This window comes from Cyanistes caeruleus, chromosome 3 (assembly GCF_971803275.1).
Source record: "Cyanistes caeruleus chromosome 3, bCyaCae1.hap1.1, whole genome shotgun sequence".
Taxonomy (NCBI): Eukaryota; Metazoa; Chordata; class Aves; order Passeriformes; family Paridae; genus Cyanistes; species Cyanistes caeruleus.
In genome coordinates, this window is record NC_141703.1 from 13,557,896 (window position 1) to 13,577,500 (window position 19,605).

At 39.7% G+C, this 19,605-nt stretch overlaps 1 protein-coding gene across 9 annotated transcripts in view; it reads left to right on the top strand.

The window, feature by feature from the left end:
• Positions 1-19,605, top strand: part of KLHL15 (kelch like family member 15) — a 28,633-nt gene that overhangs the window by 1,928 nt on the left and 7,100 nt on the right. For 4 of the 9 annotated variants that reach the window (XM_086879874.1, XM_086879875.1, XM_023918506.2 and 1 more), the window contains exons 3-4: positions 999-1,093; positions 10,774-11,485. In XM_086879874.1, the coding sequence (XP_086736000.1) occupies positions 10,781-11,485 (705 nt within the window). In that variant the 5' untranslated portion in view covers positions 999-1,093; positions 10,774-10,780. Of the gene's footprint in view, positions 1-998; positions 1,094-2,449; positions 2,560-2,766; positions 2,878-10,773; positions 11,486-19,605 lie in introns of those variants that run through there. The other 5 variants (XM_086879877.1, XM_086879876.1, XM_086879878.1 and 2 more) reach the window with 3 other exon arrangements.

Here is a 19,605-nt window from a genome sequence, read left to right on the forward strand (position 1 = left end):
GATTGTATGTTTTACATATCCGGAGGTGCTCTTGCTATTTTGATTCATTTATTTAGAAATGTTTGTAGTACAGAGAAAACCCAAAAAAGTCTATAGTCTGCAAATGTCTAATTATTGTAGGATCGTAGGGTGGTTTAGGTTGGAAGATCTCAAAGATTTTCAAAAGATCTTAAAGGTCATTGAGTTCCAATCTTTCTGCTGTGGGCAGAAACACCTTTCCCCAGACCAGGTTGCTCAAAGCCCCATCCAGCCTGGCCTTGAACACTTCCAGGGGTGGGGCATCCACAGCTTCCCCTGAGCAGCCTGTGCTGCCCTCCCACTAAAGAATTTCTTCCTAGAACCTAATCTAAACCTGCCCTCTTTCAGTTTAAAGCCTTTCCCCCTTGTTTGGTTACTACATGCCCTTGTGAAAAGTCCACTTTCTAGCCTTCATTTGGGCTCCCTTTAAGTACTGAAAGCTTCTATAAGGTTTCCTCAGAGTCTTCTCTTGTCCAGGCTGAACAATCCCAACTAAAATGAAACAAAAATTTCTAGGAGTTGATATTATATCATATGTCAATATACGTGTATTGTACATGTATGTATGAATAAATAAAGTTTAAAAATATTAGAACTAAATCTTAGCTAGTGTATTAATATAGCTCAAAAACTATATCCAGAATTTTATTCATTGCAATAGTCTCATTTAAGCTAGTGGTAACTACTTAGCCACTGACTTTGTATATATGCCTAAATCAGAGGGGTCAACCCAAATCACAGTTTAAATTAATATTCAGTAGGGTGATGTTGATACTAATGGTCATTGTCAGAGGCCTAAATTTAATTATCTAATTTTATTTAAGAGACTAGAACTGAGACATTATCAACATATTTTGATTTTCTTTTGTAGAAGCAAATTGTTCAATGTGAAGGAGAAGGGGATGGGAGGAGTTTTTTGTGCTTTGAAATGTTGAGCTGTTTTAAATGTCAAAGCTGTTGTGGTTTTATTTTGTGGCTAGGTTTGAGGTCCCCTTCTGTGACAGTGTGTAGGAGACCTGAAGATCATCTTGTGCCTCAGCTTGACACAAACTGCAGACAGCAAAATGACAGACAGGTAAAACATAAAAGTCTTGCTTAGCTTTTTCCACCCTTGCTGACCTCTGAAAGTCAAAAGTCTGAGGAGTGCAGAAGGATGCATGAAGTTTTGGTTGTATCATTTCTATATATTAGAAACTTAATTTCTACTCATTTTTCTTCCTTGAATTATTAGATATGGGTGGGTACATTCTTGCTGCAGCAGGAGATGTACCTTATGCAAAAGGAAGGGAATGTCTTTCCTTTGAGACACAGAGGGCTGGAACACATGCTCTCTTGGCAGGGTCAGACTGTAAAGAGCAGTTTTTTCACCATAAGTGCACAAATAACAGGTTATAAAATAGTCACTGGGAAGATGGGGCAAATTTACTGCATGGGTGAATGAGATGGAATACTAAGGAGTTGCGAAGCCAGAGGTCTGGCCATTGGGATGAAAGAGTGAATGGGAGGTTGATTGTAGTAGAGGGAGCAGTAGGTGGGCAGTTCAACAGAGTGGGAATAGCATTGGGAAGTCTTTGTGAAGCACCACATGGAATAGCTAGTTCATTATGTGGAGCTGTGGAAGGTGGGAAAGACATTCAGCTTGGGGGTGGCAGCTATAGAGAAGGTAACTTGTTTTATAAATCAAGAATGGGGAGGGGGTGGTAGTGAGAGGTTGAAAATAGGCTGTGAAGGGGATGGGAACAGCAGTAAACAGGGAGAGGATGGCCTGCTATTTAAAGCAATGAGTGACATAGAAGGGTAGCAAATGTTTTGGGGGTGGTAGTGGCAAAGCAAAGGTCCGCGTAGGTTAGTTCATCTCTCACAATAAAATCAGTTTGCCAGGCAAAAGCAAAATAGTGAAAGCAAAGGGGTGATGTTTGTACTAAGGCAGGACCCTGCTCACCCCGCTCAGGGCTGTGCTCCCTGTGTGCAGTTTGTTCGCTGCTCAAGGGCTGCCGGCCCTGGCCCCTGGGGCTCTGGTGCCCCGGTTCCCACGCCGGCTGGCAAGGCAGAAAGCAGGGAGCTGGGATCAGCCCGCAGCACCTGCGGCTGGCCGCTGTCCGGGAAGGAGCTCAGCTGGCACCGAGCAGGGGGCAGGATGCAGCACTACACCGGGCAGCTGCCAGAGAAAATTGAGAGCTGCCACAGCCTCGGAGAAATTGGCCGCAGTCTGGAGGCAGCGGGGTGGGAGAGAGCAGCGCAACATCGACCCTCCGAAAGCGGACGCGTGTGGATGCGTGTCCTTGCGGGCCGGACGCAGATGATGCTTCTCGGTGTCACTTTCTCCAGCCGTGCTTCTCGGGGCGTGCCAGGACCCCGGGGTCTGGCTGAGCCCGCGCGGGGCGGGGGCTGGCGAGCGGGGCCGGCCCGGGGCGGTGCCGGTGCCGGAGCTGTTCCTTGCCCCGGGCCCGCCCGCGCGGCCGCAGGTGCGGCGGAAGTGACGGCCGGCGCGGTGCTGCCGGGGGAACATGGCGCCCGCGGCCGCGCGGGGCAGCGCGGAAGGTAAACAAGCGTGAGGGCGGCGGGGACCCCGGGGGCGAGGCCGGGCCGGGCCGGGAGCGCCGGTGCCCGGGCGGCGCGGCGGGGGCGGCTCCCACCTCCCCCCGAGCGCGGACGGCGGGGAGGAGGGAGCCCAGGATCCCCCCTTCTTCCTCCGCCTCCTTCTCCTCCTCCTCCCGGCTTCGCCTCAGCCATTGCCCCTCTCCGCAGCCCCCCGGCGCCTCCCTCCGCCGCCCCCGGCTGTATGGTACACGGAACCAGGGCCCCTCTCCGCCGCTCCAGCGGGAGGAGCCGCGTCCTCAGCGCCGCCGCTGCCGAGAGGTGGGTGAAGGATCCCCCGGGCCCTCCCGCCGCCGCCTGCCCCATCGAGGGCGGCCCGGGCGCCCTCCTGGCCCTCAGGGACCCTCCTCTCCGGGCTGGGGGGCGGCGGGCCGGCTGCCCGCGGGCGGCAGGCGGGGAGCAGGCGGGCTGGAGCGGGGATCGGGCACGGCCGCGCCGGGCGGGGACAGCGAATGCCCGGCGGGTCCGGGTCGGCCGCAGCCCCGGTGGGCCCCTCAGGTTCCCGCGGCCGCACGTCGCGGATCCCGGGCCTGCCGGCCCCGCTTGCCGGGAAGCTCGGCCTGTGGGCTCCGCTCACAGCGGAGCGGGGCTGAGCGTGCGAGCAGACAGGGTGGAGTAGGTTATCTGAGTTCCTGCCCCGAAAATGGCCATTCCTCCCCTCACCTCCCCAATCGTAGCTGATCGCGAAAAAGGTACCCGTGATCTGAACGAGTAGAGCTACCCTGGGTTGGTACTAGAGCTTTGTCCTATTTGGTGAATACTGGAACATCACTTAAAAATGTAAAGTTCTTGCCTTTTTATTGTTTGGGGTTTGGGGTTTTTTTCCTCCCATTTAGAGCAGGAATAGGAGAATCATAAAGCTGTTACTGGATAAAAGGACAAAATTACTGAAGTCTGGCTTCCTGTGGACTTGTTATATAAACTTGCTTGTAGAATAACCCAGCACTTGCACCACCATTGCCCCAGTTCACATTCAGATCCCCTGAGCATACCACCATGCACCAACACACTTCCTGTCTTTTCCCTGCTGTCACCTAGTAAACGTGTGTAATTTCTACCACATGTCCTATAAACTTTCCCACTGACACTCATCTCCTTTCACTTTCCTTAATTATACCCTGTGTCTGGTTTGGATCTACACATGTGTTGATTTGCCTTTCAGCAAGCAGAGCACAGCAGGTAACTATTGAGCTCACACTGGAGACACCAGACCTTTTTCATTCATCTAGCTGCCAGTTTGGGGGATATGTGTAGAAATTAAATATGTTGGAAGATGTCTGTGTTTCTGACAAGCGAGTTTGACATTTGGCAGTGAGGTCAAAACCTGTGTGTCTTGAACAAAGAGCACAGTAAATATAATTTTTTCAGAAGATGATAGGAGTACTTACTAAGTTAGCAATAAACATACAGATAACAAAAAGACAAATGAAGGGGGTAGTTTAGTAATCTTAATTTAGATTTAAAATATTTGTACTAATATACTTTAAATACTGCTTGTAGTTCATTTCCATCTTATGCTAGAAATTTGTGATAAGTTAAAAAAATAGGATTTTTTGTCACTTAACATAGTTAGCTTGTTACTTTTCTGTATAAAATACACTATAATTTTCTTAATAAGTCTTCACAGTGAGAGAATCTTACCTCATTCATACCTTTTTCTTACATTTGAGAAGATAAATAATTCTATAAGACACAAATATATATATACATATATCTGTGAGGATTGATATTCAGCATAGAGCAGTCCTGTCCACTTTGAGAGCAGTGGCAAATACGTAATTTTCAATACTCATCATTTAACTTATAGGTAGTAGTAATAGAAGTATTTCCAGTTAAAGACAATTCTCATTTTTGTGGATGTATAAACTGTTTTATACAGGTCACACATTCTGATAGCAGTAAATGCAATTGGAAGAGTGTTAGGCTGAGCTTGCTCTGTAGTTGGGAGCAGTTTTTTTTGTACAGGTGTTGTGATGCAGTGACCTTTTAGACAGATGGTTCAAGCTATCTTAGTGTCTGTGAAGAACAGTTACAGGTCTGGTACACTTAGAATAGAAAAACCTGAGCTGAGGCACAATCCATGCTGAGTTTTAGTAGGTTTGGTTGTTAACTAGTTCTGATGCTTCTGACACAGCCATAATGACTGTAATGATAAAAAGTACCACTGCTGCTAGGATCTGATTAAGATTGCCCATAGCAGCAGGGGCAGAGATTGTCAGGGGAGCTGTCCTGGTCAGCTCTGTGCCCCTAAGAAATGGAGTGTGGGCAACTCTCAAGAGTAGCCAAATTTTAATTTCTGGAGTTTTGGCAGTCTTGTTCCTCTGGTGGTGATTGGTAAGCTCCTTACTTCTCCCTTCTCAAGTAATCCACTGCTTTTGGAATTCTCAAGATGGATTGGGTGAAGTCTTCAACATGAGCATACCAATATGTTTAAGATAAATTGTTTCCCAAATTTAATTTACTAATTACAAAGGATTTTAGATAAAAGACATGGAAATAGGATATATTTTTTTGTTCTCTATTTTTGCAATTGTAGCAATGGAAAGTGTTGATAGCCACTGGTTGTTGATCTATCCCCACATGACATTACTCCTTCTGTTGCTGTTAGTGGGGGATTATGATGAAAAACGGTGGACAAAATTTAATGGTTTTAGTTTTAAACCATGTAAACAAAGGTTTAATTTGGTGGATAAATTATCTTTACTGTGTATAGCTGCATTCTTACTCAATACAGTACACTGCATTCAGCAGCCCAGCTTTCAGCCGTGTGTGCAGTTGTGAATGTTTGGTAGTGTGTTCAAATACTTGTTGTATTGTATTTTCATATGTGTGTATAACATTTGACTATGGAGAGATGTCCTCTTCCTGCAGAAAAGCATGTTAACAAAACTAGGGTCAAAGAATTCTGCTCTAGGCAGCCTTTACTGCGCACCTCACCAAATATAGCATGCATAATGGCTTTGAAATTTACATTTAAATGAATGCATTTGGTGGATGGAAGAGATCATTGCATTTTAAGCTCTATTTTATGGTTCTGTGTGTCTGGTGAAATATCTTTATGGTGTAACTCATAGATAATAGTGTTTTATTATGTGAAAACTTGTTCAGCTTGACAACAAAGGTGATTTTGTAGAATATCTATGGGATGGGTAAAATGAACAAGTACTCCATAATCAGTAAACAAAACAAATCTTGCTGGTTCTGTCTCAGCATCCTAAATGAGTTACTAAGGAACAGCAGTAAAGGAAAGCAGAAATTTTCCTTTGAGCTGATGTGCTAGACTTGGTATTGTCAGTACCTTCCTAGAACAATAAATTTCTGCCCCTAGAAAAAGCCTGTAAGCTTATTACATAAAGACACATATTTGAAGGGGCCTTTTTTAGGTAGTACTGCTTTTGGAGAGATTTTTAAATCCAGGAGGGCATGAGTCAAAAGCCAGTATTCTGTAACTTGCTTCTCAATAGCCAGTGCATTTAGACTCCATTTCTTCTGCTTGTGACTAAGAGCCTCAGACACCCTGAGGAAAGAAGGTTCTCCTTGTTTAGCAAGAAAAAGCAGTCTGGAGTAGGGTTTTCAGACTTTTATTACAGCTGCAGAATAAAGCTGAGAAATCAGTGTTCCAAGTAAGTGGTTTTACAGTCACAGCGCTGTAGAATCCAATGCATTATGTGCTAAAAGAGATAAAAATGTAAGGAACAGCTAATAAGGTTAAATGTATTTCTCTTATGGATTTTCAGCAGTCTTACTTCCTGTGCTGCATTACCCTGATCAGCTCTAAGATGTGTAGAACAATAACGAATGTCAATGCACGTTGCTCCCCACCTCGCCTTCATTGTTTATACATAAGATTTTTTTTGTTCCAGTTTTCCTATAGACCACTGCAGGCTCCATGTCTTCCTTTGGATTAAGTGTGCTGCTGTGATTTGCATGCATGAAGAAAACCTAACTGAATTTTCCATTTTTATTGAAAATATGAAAAAAAATCGTTATGTATTGTCCTCTGGGAAATAACTGCAGCATTTGAATAGTGCTTAGAATTACATCAAAGATTGCAAGTGTGTGTGGGAGGAATGGTATAGCTATGCTTTAAAAAAATTACTTGGTTTGAGAGTATTTTGTATTGCTTTTTTAAATGTTTGAACTACCACATTGTTATTTGCTTTTGACGGAGGATGTTAGCTTTAGAAATGAAGATTTTTGCCAGTTAAGCATAATATGCATTTAATTATCTACTTTCCCAGTTTTTGTACTATTTTAACCCTTTTGTGTATTTGCACTGGCAATACATTTTTTTGTTTTAAAGAAATATTTATCTGCTGATAATGTATATGGCTTTATGCCAAGAAAAGGATATTTACTCCTTTTATTTAACGCAGGAAAACAAGTAGTCCTTTTGCTTTTCACTCATAGAATTCTGAAGCTTCTTTAGATGGCGTAAGAAGAGGTCTTACTGGTTTTGTGCCTACTTAAGTAATCCATTAAATGCTTGCTGTTGTTTAGTAGAAAAAATATGTTGATGTTGAAAGCTGTAGATTTACTAAAAGTAAAATCAGCAGGAATGTGAAAAGGATTAAGTGATTTAAACACCCACATTTTTAAAACATTCAGAAATAATAATTTCCAAGTGTTGACCCCTTTGTTACTATTATGGAGATTTGTGGCTGACTCAGAGTTTTAAATATTTTTTTATGGAATAGCCAATTGTAGGGAGATGTAATAATTGGAACCCTAAAGGCTGTTCCCAGGCGCATTTTATTTCTCAATATTTCAGTGGTTGCTGCCTTGTTAGATTTAAAATTCAAAGAATAATAACATATGCATGACATTTTGTGTGTGTGTGTATTTATCTTACTGCTATTTATTCAGAATTAAAAGGAGGGTCGCAAAAAACTCCCCACATCATTGCAGTGTCTGTACAAAAGCAACATGATCAGAGATTTGCAGACTAGTTGAGGTTGTAAGTGACCTCTGGAGGTCATCAGGGCCACCTGCAGGGTCACCTAGAGCCAGTTGCCCAGGACTCTCTGATGCTGGTTTGGTTGGGGGTTTTTCATTTGTGTTTGTTTGGTTTGGGTTTGGGGTTTTTGTTTGGTTGTGTTGAGTACTATTTACTTGTTTTGATCCTTAAAAGCAGCATTGGAGGTGCATCTACCACGTCTCTCTGCTTAACTTCACTTCCAGCTTTTCCTTTTTGCTCCTCTGAGGGTGATGAAAGAGGCATTTCTTTTAGGGCCATCTTGTGTATAAGTTAATTCATCTCCTTTTGTTTGTAGAGTACCCATAATATCATTACCTTTCTCAAGGTAAGGGCAAAGATCCTACTGTGTGTTTGGAGCTTGCTGCTGTGGTTTTTCAGTGTTGTTCAGGTACATAGTGATGCACATATTCTTTTGAAGAAATTCCTTCAGTAGGATTACTTGTGTGATGGGAGATCCCATTATTTCCAGATGAATATATACTGCTTCTTTGTTTTGGGGAATGTTGCTTCGTTTTTCACTTTTTCTTCCCTGATACATTGTTGTGTTACTCTGTTCTCATTCTCAAATTTGCAAATTCCAGCTGTCCTTTCCCATTTTTAACCCTGATGATGGAACTGACGCTGAGCCAAGTCTTAGTTGGTCTCCTAAAGCGCTGTAACTTGCACATTTGTACTGTGTGAGAGTCCTGGTAACCAGGGAACTTCTTGGCTGATTTCAGACAGCAGTGAGAGTTGTTTTAAGTCTCTGTATGTTTTATGAAAATGAGTGGCCCATTTAAAGGCAAGTGATTATTAAATCTCTTGAACAGGAAGGGCTGAGGTATGAGCTCAGCTATTAAACATCAGAGAGATGGGGATGGGAGAAGAGGAGTTACAAGTGCTCTGATGAAAGAAGGGATAAGCTAATATTGGTGCTTACCTTTTTATTTGATACCAGAAATTCAGTTAGAAAAAATCCTGTGAAGTCAGGCTTTATGCTTCCTCTTCAGTTGGTTGCTTCTATTTGAGTGGTGAGAAGTAGTGAAGTGGTTCTTCCCTCGTCTGCTTTTTTGTAAGAATTGGCAACAACTAAGAAAAATATCTGATGGTAATTTTTCTTTCTGGTAGGCATTTGATGTTGAGGAATAAGAGATTCGCAATAGTGGTTCCAGAGCAATTTGCATGTTTCTCTTTGTCTTTAGTGACATTGAAGGAAAGATGCTATCATGGATACTGGTGAGAAAGTGATTGTATTGTCATCTCCTGCTCTTACTTTGAGGAATTTGAATTCTGTGAGAAGGCCTTAATTGTAATGAACACTCCCAGCACTGACTTTATTGTGCACAGAGCCCATCATCAAGCTTCAACAGTGAATGATGCTAATTCCATGAGGTGTGGTTACAAACACCCACTCATCAGTTTAGTTTTGCAGAGACAAAGGGTATCTCCAGTTTGGTTTTCCAGGATTTGTGCTGAGGAGTGAAGGAGAGGAGATGATTAGCCATTGATGAGTCTAATAAAATGCATTTCTGTTACAATGGCAGCGGCCAGAATGTGGTGCTTAAGGAAGTGGGGTAAGTGGTAACTGCTTTCTGAGGCTCTGAAGCACATTGCCAGCCTAGAGTCACTTCTGAGGCCATATTCTTGTGTGGAGTTTATGACCTTGAGAATCTGCAGGTTTTTCTAATCTTGTTGGCATTATTTAGCTTTTCCTGTGGGTTATCAGTACCAAAACATTATTAGCTTTATTTCTTATAGAAAATTCAAAGTTAAATGCAACAAATATCTGAAGGAAAGTTGGAAGTGTAATTTAAGGTGGGATGAAGTGGAACAAAAGTAGCTGAACCAATTCTAATAGTAAATGAATTCCAAATAGGGAAGTTGTTGCTCTTTCTCTCTCTTCCTGCGCGAATATGTGTCCTGCCCTCTGCATCAGGTTGTTTCTTGTGTCAAACCCCACAGTGTCAAGTCAGAAGTCAGCTCACTGGAAAGCAGAAAGATTTCTAGTCTTGAGGTTCTGTGTATGCTGGGTAGTGGGGGTGGTCGTGTTTGTGTTATGTGTCTTTCTCATATCTGTCCCTCCCTGCACTTAGTTTATTTTTTGGTCCTGTTTATGAATTGAATTGACTTTCTGGAGAAGCCAAATGAGCCCCAGAAATGGCTCAAAGCAGGCATCAGGAGCTCAAGTCCCAGAATGTGACAGAGGAGAATACAGTGTGCTATGGTCCTTCGATAAATTGTTAATTGGTTCAAGCTGTATTGTGCAACTTCACCCTACCTAAACCCAAGGATATTGAGCAACATTTTGAGAAATGTATGGATTTTGATTGCTGAATTGACTTTGGCAGGGCAGGATCCTGCTACTCTTAGTTTTGTTTTTTTGTTTATTTGCAGTTTAATTATAACTTGCATATAAGTAACACTATATCTGCAAATGCTTAATGAGAAATTAAGCTTCATTAAGCCCACTATACAGAATATTAATTTTTTTGACCTATTCTTATCAGTGCTTCTTGTTGCCCCAGTATTTTACATTTCATAGATTTCATAACTTAATCACTATAGTAAGAAGTGGGGGGAACATGATGGGACTGTGTTTTTACAGAAGAAGTGAAGCACACAATCTCAAGTAATAGCTCTGAAAATGTTCATTTTCCTATGAATAACTTTGGAGTAAATTGATTTAGATTTTAAAACATAATACATTTTTTTGTTTTTTTAGATCATACAATGTACAGATCTACTGAAGCTTGTTTCTGAAGTTAAGGAAGTTTGGCTTCCTTTTTGAGACCTCTGATATTCAAGAGTGGGTGTTTTATTGCTCCCCTGAGATAAATTCTTTAGAAAGATTGATGCGGGAGAGGAAAAAAACCATGACAACCTTTTTAGTTCATTATATGACCATGAATTAACTTGGAGTAAGGAATCATTTCAGCAGTGTTGCATAGTTATTTTTGTTCATTACCCTGTCTTTAAAATGAGAATATTTGGTTTGGGGAGAAATATTTAAAATTTGTGTTTTAAGTTACTTCCTAAGTTGATTTTTGAGCTGGAGGGAAAATGGAAAGAATGGTGAAGAATTCAAGTCCTAATCAAAGCAATCTCAGTTAGGATTTATCTGGTCAAGAAGGGCTTATAATATGTTATTAGACATTCTGATTTATTTTTATTTTTATTTATTTTTTTTTTCTTCCCCCCAGGTGATTCATGGCAGGGGACGTGGAAGGGTTTAGCTCCTCCATCCATGACACCAGTGTCTCTGCAGGATTCAGAGCACTGTATGAGGAGGGATTGCTTCTTGATGTCACACTTGTCATTGAAGACCACCAATTTCAGGCCCATAAAGCACTGCTTGCCACCCAGAGTGATTACTTCAGGATTATGTTCACAGCAGACATGCGAGAACGAGATCAGGACAAAATCCATTTGAAAGGTCTGACAGCTACAGGCTTCAGTCATGTCCTCCAATTCATGTACTATGGAACTATTGAACTGAGTATGAACACTGTTCATGAAATCCTTCAGGCTGCCATGTATGTCCAGCTTATAGAGGTGGTAAAGTTTTGCTGCTCTTTTCTCTTAGCTAAAATCTGCTTAGAAAACTGTGCAGAAATTATGAGACTACTGGATGATTTTGGTGTAAACATCGAAGGAGTCAGGGAAAAATTGGATTCCTTTCTACTAGAGAATTTTGTGCCACTCATGTCCAGACCTGACTTTCTTTCATATCTTAGCTTTGAGAAGCTCATGTCTTACTTGGATAATGATCATCTGAGCAGGTTTCCAGAGATAGAGCTGTATGAAGCTGTTCAGGCCTGGCTACGCCATGATAGAAGACGCTGGAGACATACGGACACCATCATTCAGAACATCAGGTTTTGTTTGATGACACCATCCAGTGTTTTTGAGAAGGTTGGTGCATTTGAAAAGCAATAGGCAGGATTCATCATTTAGCTAGGGCAGCATGCCATTAAATAAATAGGTAAGATTCTGGAAGCTATGAGAAGGAACAAAATTATAGCATTTATTTTTCTAATAAAGAAAAGCATAGAAGGCAAACAACTAGAAGTGTTGTCTTTGGTTATTAGACAATAATACTTACAGTGGCTGGAGAACAGGTATGTTTGTGGTACATGTTTATACATGACTTGGTATGGAAAAGACCTTTTGAAATAAGTCACTTGTATCTAGTTTGATTTCAAACGTTCTTAACTGTTTTCCACAAGTTGCTTCTTGCTTTCCAGAGGCCTTAGACCTGCACATACTATGTAGGGTGTATGTTACAATGATTTTTATCAATATAGTTAAAAATAGTGACTGTAGATCTTGTGGCTTAAGTACAGGGGAGGGTTATTTACAAATGAAAAATAGCATCTGGTCTTAAATCTGCAGTGTTGTTGTATCTGCAGTGCTTGTGCTATTACACAGCAGTTAGAAGTAAGCCCTGATACTGCAAAGTTACACATACACTTGGTTGTACACAAGACATAATGCAATCAAAAGTTATTGATGGTATCAGATGTAATGATTTACTTCAAATATCAGAGGACTTTTTGTAACAGGTGATCTTATAGTTAATTTTTATTGTATGTAGTAAGAGTTGAAAGAGAAGTTGTCTTTTCTACTCTTCTATTGACAAACAGACAAAAAAATTGTTTTCTCGTTCTTGAGAATCTCTGAATATTTGTTAACAGTAAAGGATTACAATACTTTGTAAGCAGTTCTCTTACAGGCCAGTAACAGTATTCAGGTTAGGAATTACTTTATCTGTGCTGTTGTAACAATGTTAATTTTGTGTTATAATATGCAACTCCAACTTCTGTATTTTTCACCTCTCAGCAAATTAATAGGAGTTCAGACACCATGTTTTTATTGTGCTTCTTAGAAATTAATCTCCCATATATTTTTACTTTAGTGAATATACAGACAAGGTTGCATTGGTTTTGGTGGTTTCAAGGGCCACTGGATCATCCAAGCAGTAATTCTTATACTTATTTGTATTTCAGATTATAAGAGATATTAATTACTTCAGACTAGTGAATTTTTACATTTTGGATTTCTTTTCTCTGTGTGTGAACTGAGTATAGAAAGTAATAATACAAAAAATATATTTATGATGGTATATTGGACTATAGACATAAAATAAATACCTAAACATATTTCAGAACACTAATGTAATGTTTATATTGGGTTAAAACATTAACTAGTTAGAGCTGAACTCTGCAGGATACTGTGTAGTGTCATGTTTTAAATAGCACTTCTACCATGTTGTTACAACATTTAAGCCCTTCAGTAATAAAACCTACAGAATTCACAACATATTTTTTTGAGGTTAATCTAATAAGGCAGGATTTGTGTGAGTCTGCTTCAGCTGTATGGGTTTTGGGGACGCAAACATCAAGCTATTTTCAGTTAAATTTCTGTAAGTACAGGTGAAAGTGTATATTGGTCTTCAGGATTATATTTAGGTATAACTTCTGGAGTTTGCTTTGATATATTGTTGGTATAAATCGTGCATACTGTCCTTCTGGTTTATCTTAACAGCTACCAAATGGCCCAATAGGGACAACTTCAAGAGAGAAGCTGTTTTCAGCATGCCAGGTTATATACCTACATGTAAAGTTTTATCTGGTAATACCCTTTCTGTTAATTGTATGTGGGAGCAGAGAAAAGCCAGTGCAGATTATGGAGTGAGACAGCTCAGCAGAGGGAAGCAGAGCTAATTATGTCATTTGTTACTGCAGCTAGGAATGCATTTGTGTTCTGCCCTGGCTAGAGAGTATTAAGTTATCCAGCAGGACAAGTGACAAAGGACAGCTGCAGTTGGAGCCAATATCACATTTTAGAACACTTTATTTTTTTAATAAGAGAGTGTATCTGTTCACTGTTCTGGCAGTAACTCGGGGAGAGCCTCTTTGTGTATAGACTCGGGAAATAGTGGTAAAACTTCCTTTTTTTGGAGATCCACAGTCAGAAACCACACTTTTCCTGAACTCAGCACATACTGAATGCCTGAATGTACCAAATGCAGTCTGAGGTTGACTCTTCCAGTTCACCAAACTCTGTATTGGCTATACACTGGCCAGCTTGTCATGTACTTTTGTGTAATCTTTCTAATACACATTCCTCAGATGCCTGTCACTGTAGGATATAAATAACTTATATAACTTTGCAAGTCATGGTAAGGATACTTTTGTCCTTTTAAGCCATTCTGTTCCTTACATAATTGTTTTGGAGAGGTGTGCAATTTAAAAACTAAATCAGTGAGTCTAGATTAATACCTGGAGGCTGATGTGCATTTAGAGTGCACAAGTAAAGGTACAGCAATTTTTTCTTACGGCAGACTGTCCTGGAAGAATGGCTTCTGAACTATGAGTGGGTACTCCTTTTGTTCCTCAGCCCTTAAAGTACATGCAGATGTATGGGAAAAAATGGAAAGATAAATCAAGTAGGGATTTAGGGAGTAGTTAGAAAGTAAAGGCAAAGTGTTTGGGGAAAAGCACAAGTTTCACTATCCATGTTGTGCTTTCCTTTTTTATGAAAGATATCCATGGCTCTGTAAGTCTTGAGGAAGTTTGGAGATAGAAGTTGGAGTGCCTTTCACCTGCATCACTGAGTTTATCTCCATGGTACTGGAGGCAGCCGTGTCATGATTTCCCTGAAATATACTATATAAGGTCTGTTTAGTTTCTGTGTACTAGTCAGATTGAAATGTTGTTTCAAAATCTCTCCTTTAAACTCAGGGTTTTTTAATGACCATTTTGGGAGGTTTGTTATGACTAGCCCATGGTGATTTATTGATTGCTAGCTTAAATCAAAAATTTACTAATCACTAGGTTCATCAGCTTCTGCTGTAGAGGTAGGATGAATAGCACATTATTTTTGAATATCTACTGTCCTGTTCATAGAAAATAGTAATTTTTGAAAAGATGTCATTGTAATTTTATGCTACTGTGACTTTACCTTTCATAAATGTGTTGAATTTCTTTTTTTTTCCAATTTACCTCCGTGTCTAGTAGTACATATGTATCTACTTACAGAACTTTTTTTGCTGAAGTATAGAATAAGAGGTGTGGGTGAAGTTTGGAGCCCCTCTTATTGTAAATATGTGCTGTAAAAATTTTTATATATATGCTATATAAATTTTTGGGTGTTAAGATTACTGTTGATTTGAATAGATTTGCTAGCAGTATTTATTACATGCTGAGCTTCTTAATTGTGGCATATAAATTATTGACTCTACTCTGATTTAAGATAATAGATTGAATTAGACTCCAGCTTGACTTTGACAATTTCTCTTTCCAGTTTCTAAAAAGGAACAGCTGAGTTATCAATTTGAGGGCATTGTCCTTGCTGCACAGAGGCTCTGCCTTTCTATGGTTTGGCTGAAAACACTTAAGTGATTTATATTCTTGCAGAATAGCCCTTCAAAGCCCTTCACTGTTGCTGAGCAGTTCTCATACCAGCTTATAATTGTGATTAGAATATGTCCAGAGATGTGAAAATAATAAGGATCTTGGTTAGTAGAGTTGATGGATCTTTAGTTTTGATTCAGGTTAATCTCTAGTAAAATAAGTTGGTTTTTTTTTCAAGTAAGAGTTTGGTCTTTGGAGTGTGATACAGACACCATCATTGTTTGTTGGAAAGCTGGAGCATTGCTTCTGACTCCTAGTAGCTGAGTTTGAGTTGCATCACATCTTCAGAATTGACAGGCTTAGAAAGCTTGAGCACAATAAGTTAGAATCTTTAAAAGTCCTCTGTTTAAATTACTAGAGATGATAAAGGGACATTATGAGCCATCAAGATTTTTCTGTGCTTTTGTTTTTGTTTGTCTTTGGGGCTTTTTTACCAGTTCTACAGAAGGAAGCAACTTAGTATCCACCCCATGTAATAACATAATAAAATTTAGTTATTAGGTGCACAAATAATAGCTATTTAGTTTGGGCAGTTCAAAAGAAGCCTTTATTTCTGGTTTGGAAAGCTTTTTCTTATAAACCTAAGTAACAAGAATACAAATAGAGCAGTAGCTGTAAATGGTTGTATGAGGAAAATTTTTTTAAAAAGGCTGTATACTGAAGTCAAACGTGTTACAGAACGTTCACCTTGCATTTCATTGCTCTTTCTGAAGCTTATAAATTAGTGTAATTGTTTTTGGGGAGGGGAAAAGTTGAACATAATGTGAGGCACAGCTGGTCTTTTGTGGGGATAACTTTTCAAATTAGAAATTTATGGCTTAATTTTTTGTTTTACTTCTTCATATAATATAAATGGAAGATTCGGAGACTTCCAAAGCTGCTACAAGTAGAAAAGCATGCATTCAGTACAGCAGAAAAATAGGCAATGATTAATCACTGCATTAATTTGGAAAGCCAGCACTTTTTATGGAGTGTTTCACTGATTTAAAAAGAAGAGAAAATGCATTAAAGCTCAAATTTACTGTGACTGGAGGGATGCTATGGAGGACAAGTAGAGGGGTGGATGTTTTAATTATTTTGACATCTTTTATTATGGAATAACACATTTGATTTTGTTTATGCACTTCTCAGTGTGTGTAGCTGGAAGTCTGACTGTGAACCAGAAGTAGCTCATACCTGGAGACAGTTCCCATTCTCCATCTCTGGAGATCTTGCAGAAACTCTACATTAGGCTGTGTCCCAGCATAACCTCTTCAAGAAGGTTTTCTCCAGAAAATTAAAGAAAGAATGGAAAGAACGCAAAGAGTGTAAAAAAGATCACATGAGCAGAGCTTTAGCACTTGGATGAAATTCCTTTTTTGACAGTATGACTGGCATTGATAAGGAAGTCCAACTTAAAATTCTTTTGAGACCCTTCAGCAAAATAACAGAGCAGTTTAAAGAAAAACTTCAAAAATGCTTTGAAGCATTTATATATTTTTAGCAATTCAGAGTTGATGATGTACTCTTTAGGAATGCACATTTGTTTTACTTCAGGGTTCATGACAACGGTACATTTCCATCTGTTTTGCTGAAATCCATGTGTTCTGTTTGAGTGTTGGTGATTATGAACACATTCGTTCCAGAGCTTCTCCATCTGAACTTAACGGGAAAACTGGTCTGTTGATAAGCACTTTGATATTTGCTGATCAGCTTCTTGTTGCTACTTAAAGGCAGTGGCAGAGCTGAGAGCTTTCCTTCTGCATGTTTTGGATGTCAGATAGAAATTCCTGCAAAAGGCCATGGGCTTTCATCTGCTGACATCCACAATTTACAGTTGTTTTAAATACCAAACTACCTAAGTTTTAATGCTTCTCTGATTATATACAGAAGTAGGGAAAATTACTGTAAAATTATTTCGAAGTGTAGACAGAGAGTTTTTCTAGCTAGGGGCTGAACAGGGCTTTCAAATAGTACTGGAACATTTTAAAATGTGTGACTGAAAGTGGTCCAAATGACCTACATTTGCTTTGTTTTCATTTGCATCAATCAAGTGTGAGCAGTCTATACTTTCCTATAGGCATATCCTAACATTCATCTTAGAGCATCATTTGAGCCTCAGGAGAGGTACTGGTCCTGTATGGCAGAGGTTATGCTGGTGAAAAGTGGATGGTTAAAAACAGGAATATTTTTCCTCAACAGCCAAGTCTAGGAATGCTCCAATTACCTTTTCTCTCCAGAAGTGAGGTAGTAGATTAGTTTTGTTTTGTGGGGCTTTTTCTACACATTTTAAGAATTGCTAGTGCTTGTGTATTTTCATGTTCAGCTCTTCAAACCTGTGCTTCTTGAAGCTTCCCCATGAACTTCAGTCACAGAGGGATGCTAATAACTGGGAGTTGCATTTGTTCCTTGATGTCTTTTTCATTTACGGTAAGAGCTTGAGGCTTTGCTTTGACATGAGTGCCTTTGTCAAAATAAGCAGTAATAAACTAATAGATTGATTCCCTGGTCTGGAGGGTCTCTCTCTGGAATTAGAGATACTCCTAGTTTCCTTTGGTGTGCTCTCACAGGGTGAGATTTAGGCTATTGAAGGAGTAGAGTGATGAAGTTGTAAACTTATTTTAATTCTAGTTTCTGGCTGGCATTTGAATTTCTAGATCTAATAACAGAGTTGTAAATGTTGAGGGAGAAAGAAAAACATTTTCCATCTCTGCCAGGCTTTTCTGGTATTCTTCACATTGTAAGCATGTTGATCCTGTTGTCTCCTGTAATTATCCAAGAAAACCTGAACTGCATATAGGTGGAACAAAGATAATTTATATTTTTATTTAATTCCAAAGACGATAGCTCCAATTTGGGAATACCTGAAGTAGTCCTGCTGGTTTAGAATTTATCCTTATAAGGATAAAAGCCATGATTCTTTGTTATTTTAACTTCCTTTTTCATTTTTTGTAACCTTTATATGTTACCATTTTTCGATGCTGTAGTTCTCCCTGCCAGCCTGTTTTCTGTAATTTATGCTCAGTCTTTTCAGTCAGGCAAGGTATATAGTTTATTCTAACAAATACCATATGAGCAGATCTGTCTTTGTATGATATATTCTTCATTTGCAATGAGAAAATAGAGCCGTTGTTCCCAGAAAAGTTGGGCTTACTGTGGGTTTTCTGTAAGTAGCATACTTGAGTAAACCTTTTTGCTCCAAAATCACTTCTAGTAAAAACATTAGAAAGAAGCTGGATATTGCTGCAGGAATAATATTTATGATCTGCATGTGACCATCCTCCTTTTTTTTCAAACAAAGATAAGTTGATCTTGTCAAAATTGAAGGGGAGGAAAGAAAAACTGTAAATACATCAAGTCACTGTCACTTTTGAGTTACACATTGCTTTACAATAGTAGGTTAGTATTCAGCTTTTTTTTTTTTTTTTTTAAATCTGGTGTCTCAAACTGTCTCAAAACCTGCAAATTGTGTCCAAGAACAGTTCAAAAGATTTTTTAAAATCATTCATTGACAGCAGAATGTCTTAATTACTACACAAGGAAGAGATGATTAACAGATGGCTAACAAAATTTTAATGGTATGTATTTATGGAACAAGCTGCTATTTTATTCACAAGGTATAAAGAACATTAATTTCCACATTGCCTTCCATATATGTCAGAATTCATTCCACCACCTCTGAGGCATTTGTTCTTTGGGACAGAGGCTAGGAGGAGGTGGGGTAAAAATAGTAGCTTTTGGTGTTACCTTGTGATCACTTGAAATTTCAGAGTGGCCTCAGATTTTTTTCAGAGCATTGCTTCTTATTTAGAGCTGGTAGGTACTAAAGGCTTTCAGACTGTTTGAAAGCAGTCCAATTTTATTTGAAAGAAACTGGGATTTAGGATCAAATTGATGGAGGATTTGTGGATTTGGCAACATCTAGCAGGTTTTATTTGTTTCAGAAGTGTGATTCAGAATGCTGTGTTACACCAGACTGTACAGGAAGAGTGAGGCCTCTGAAGAGATTCTCACGGTGAGCTGAGGACTGCCTTGAGCTAGATTAATTAGAATGTTCAAGACAGGGATGTGTTTTGGAATGGTCTCAGGACCAGCCTCAGGCACTTAAATTGGCTTAGATAGTAGGAAGGGTCCCAGAAAGGGATTCTTCTTTTCCCTTGTGCCTACAACTCCAATAAAACTGAGCAGGAATAGCTCTTAGGTTATAACTCTCACCTGGGAAGTGGAAGTTTAAACCTGCCTCTGCAATTTGCCAAAGAAATGCACAACCAAAGGATTACAGGTGGAGATGTTTCCTTGTTGTGTTGAAGGCATGTGTTAACATGTGGAAACTCACAGAGGGAAAACCATAATGTTGTCATCAGGATGAGTGGTTGGTTACCTTCCCTTCCCACCCCATGGCAATTTAATAGCCCTGTAAGCAGAGCCTGGCATTTGAGAGCTCAGGCTTCATTTGTGAGAATTTAGAGAAAAAACAGACTAGAGTAGACCTTGGTAACCACAGAATGGGTGGGTAGAGTGTCTTTAAAGCCCAGGAAAAGATGGAATTTTTAATTTGGGTACTTTTTGGATTAAGCAGAGGATGAACAGGAGCTTTTTTCAGGAGAAGGAATAATGATTTTTAGACTTGGGGATTTT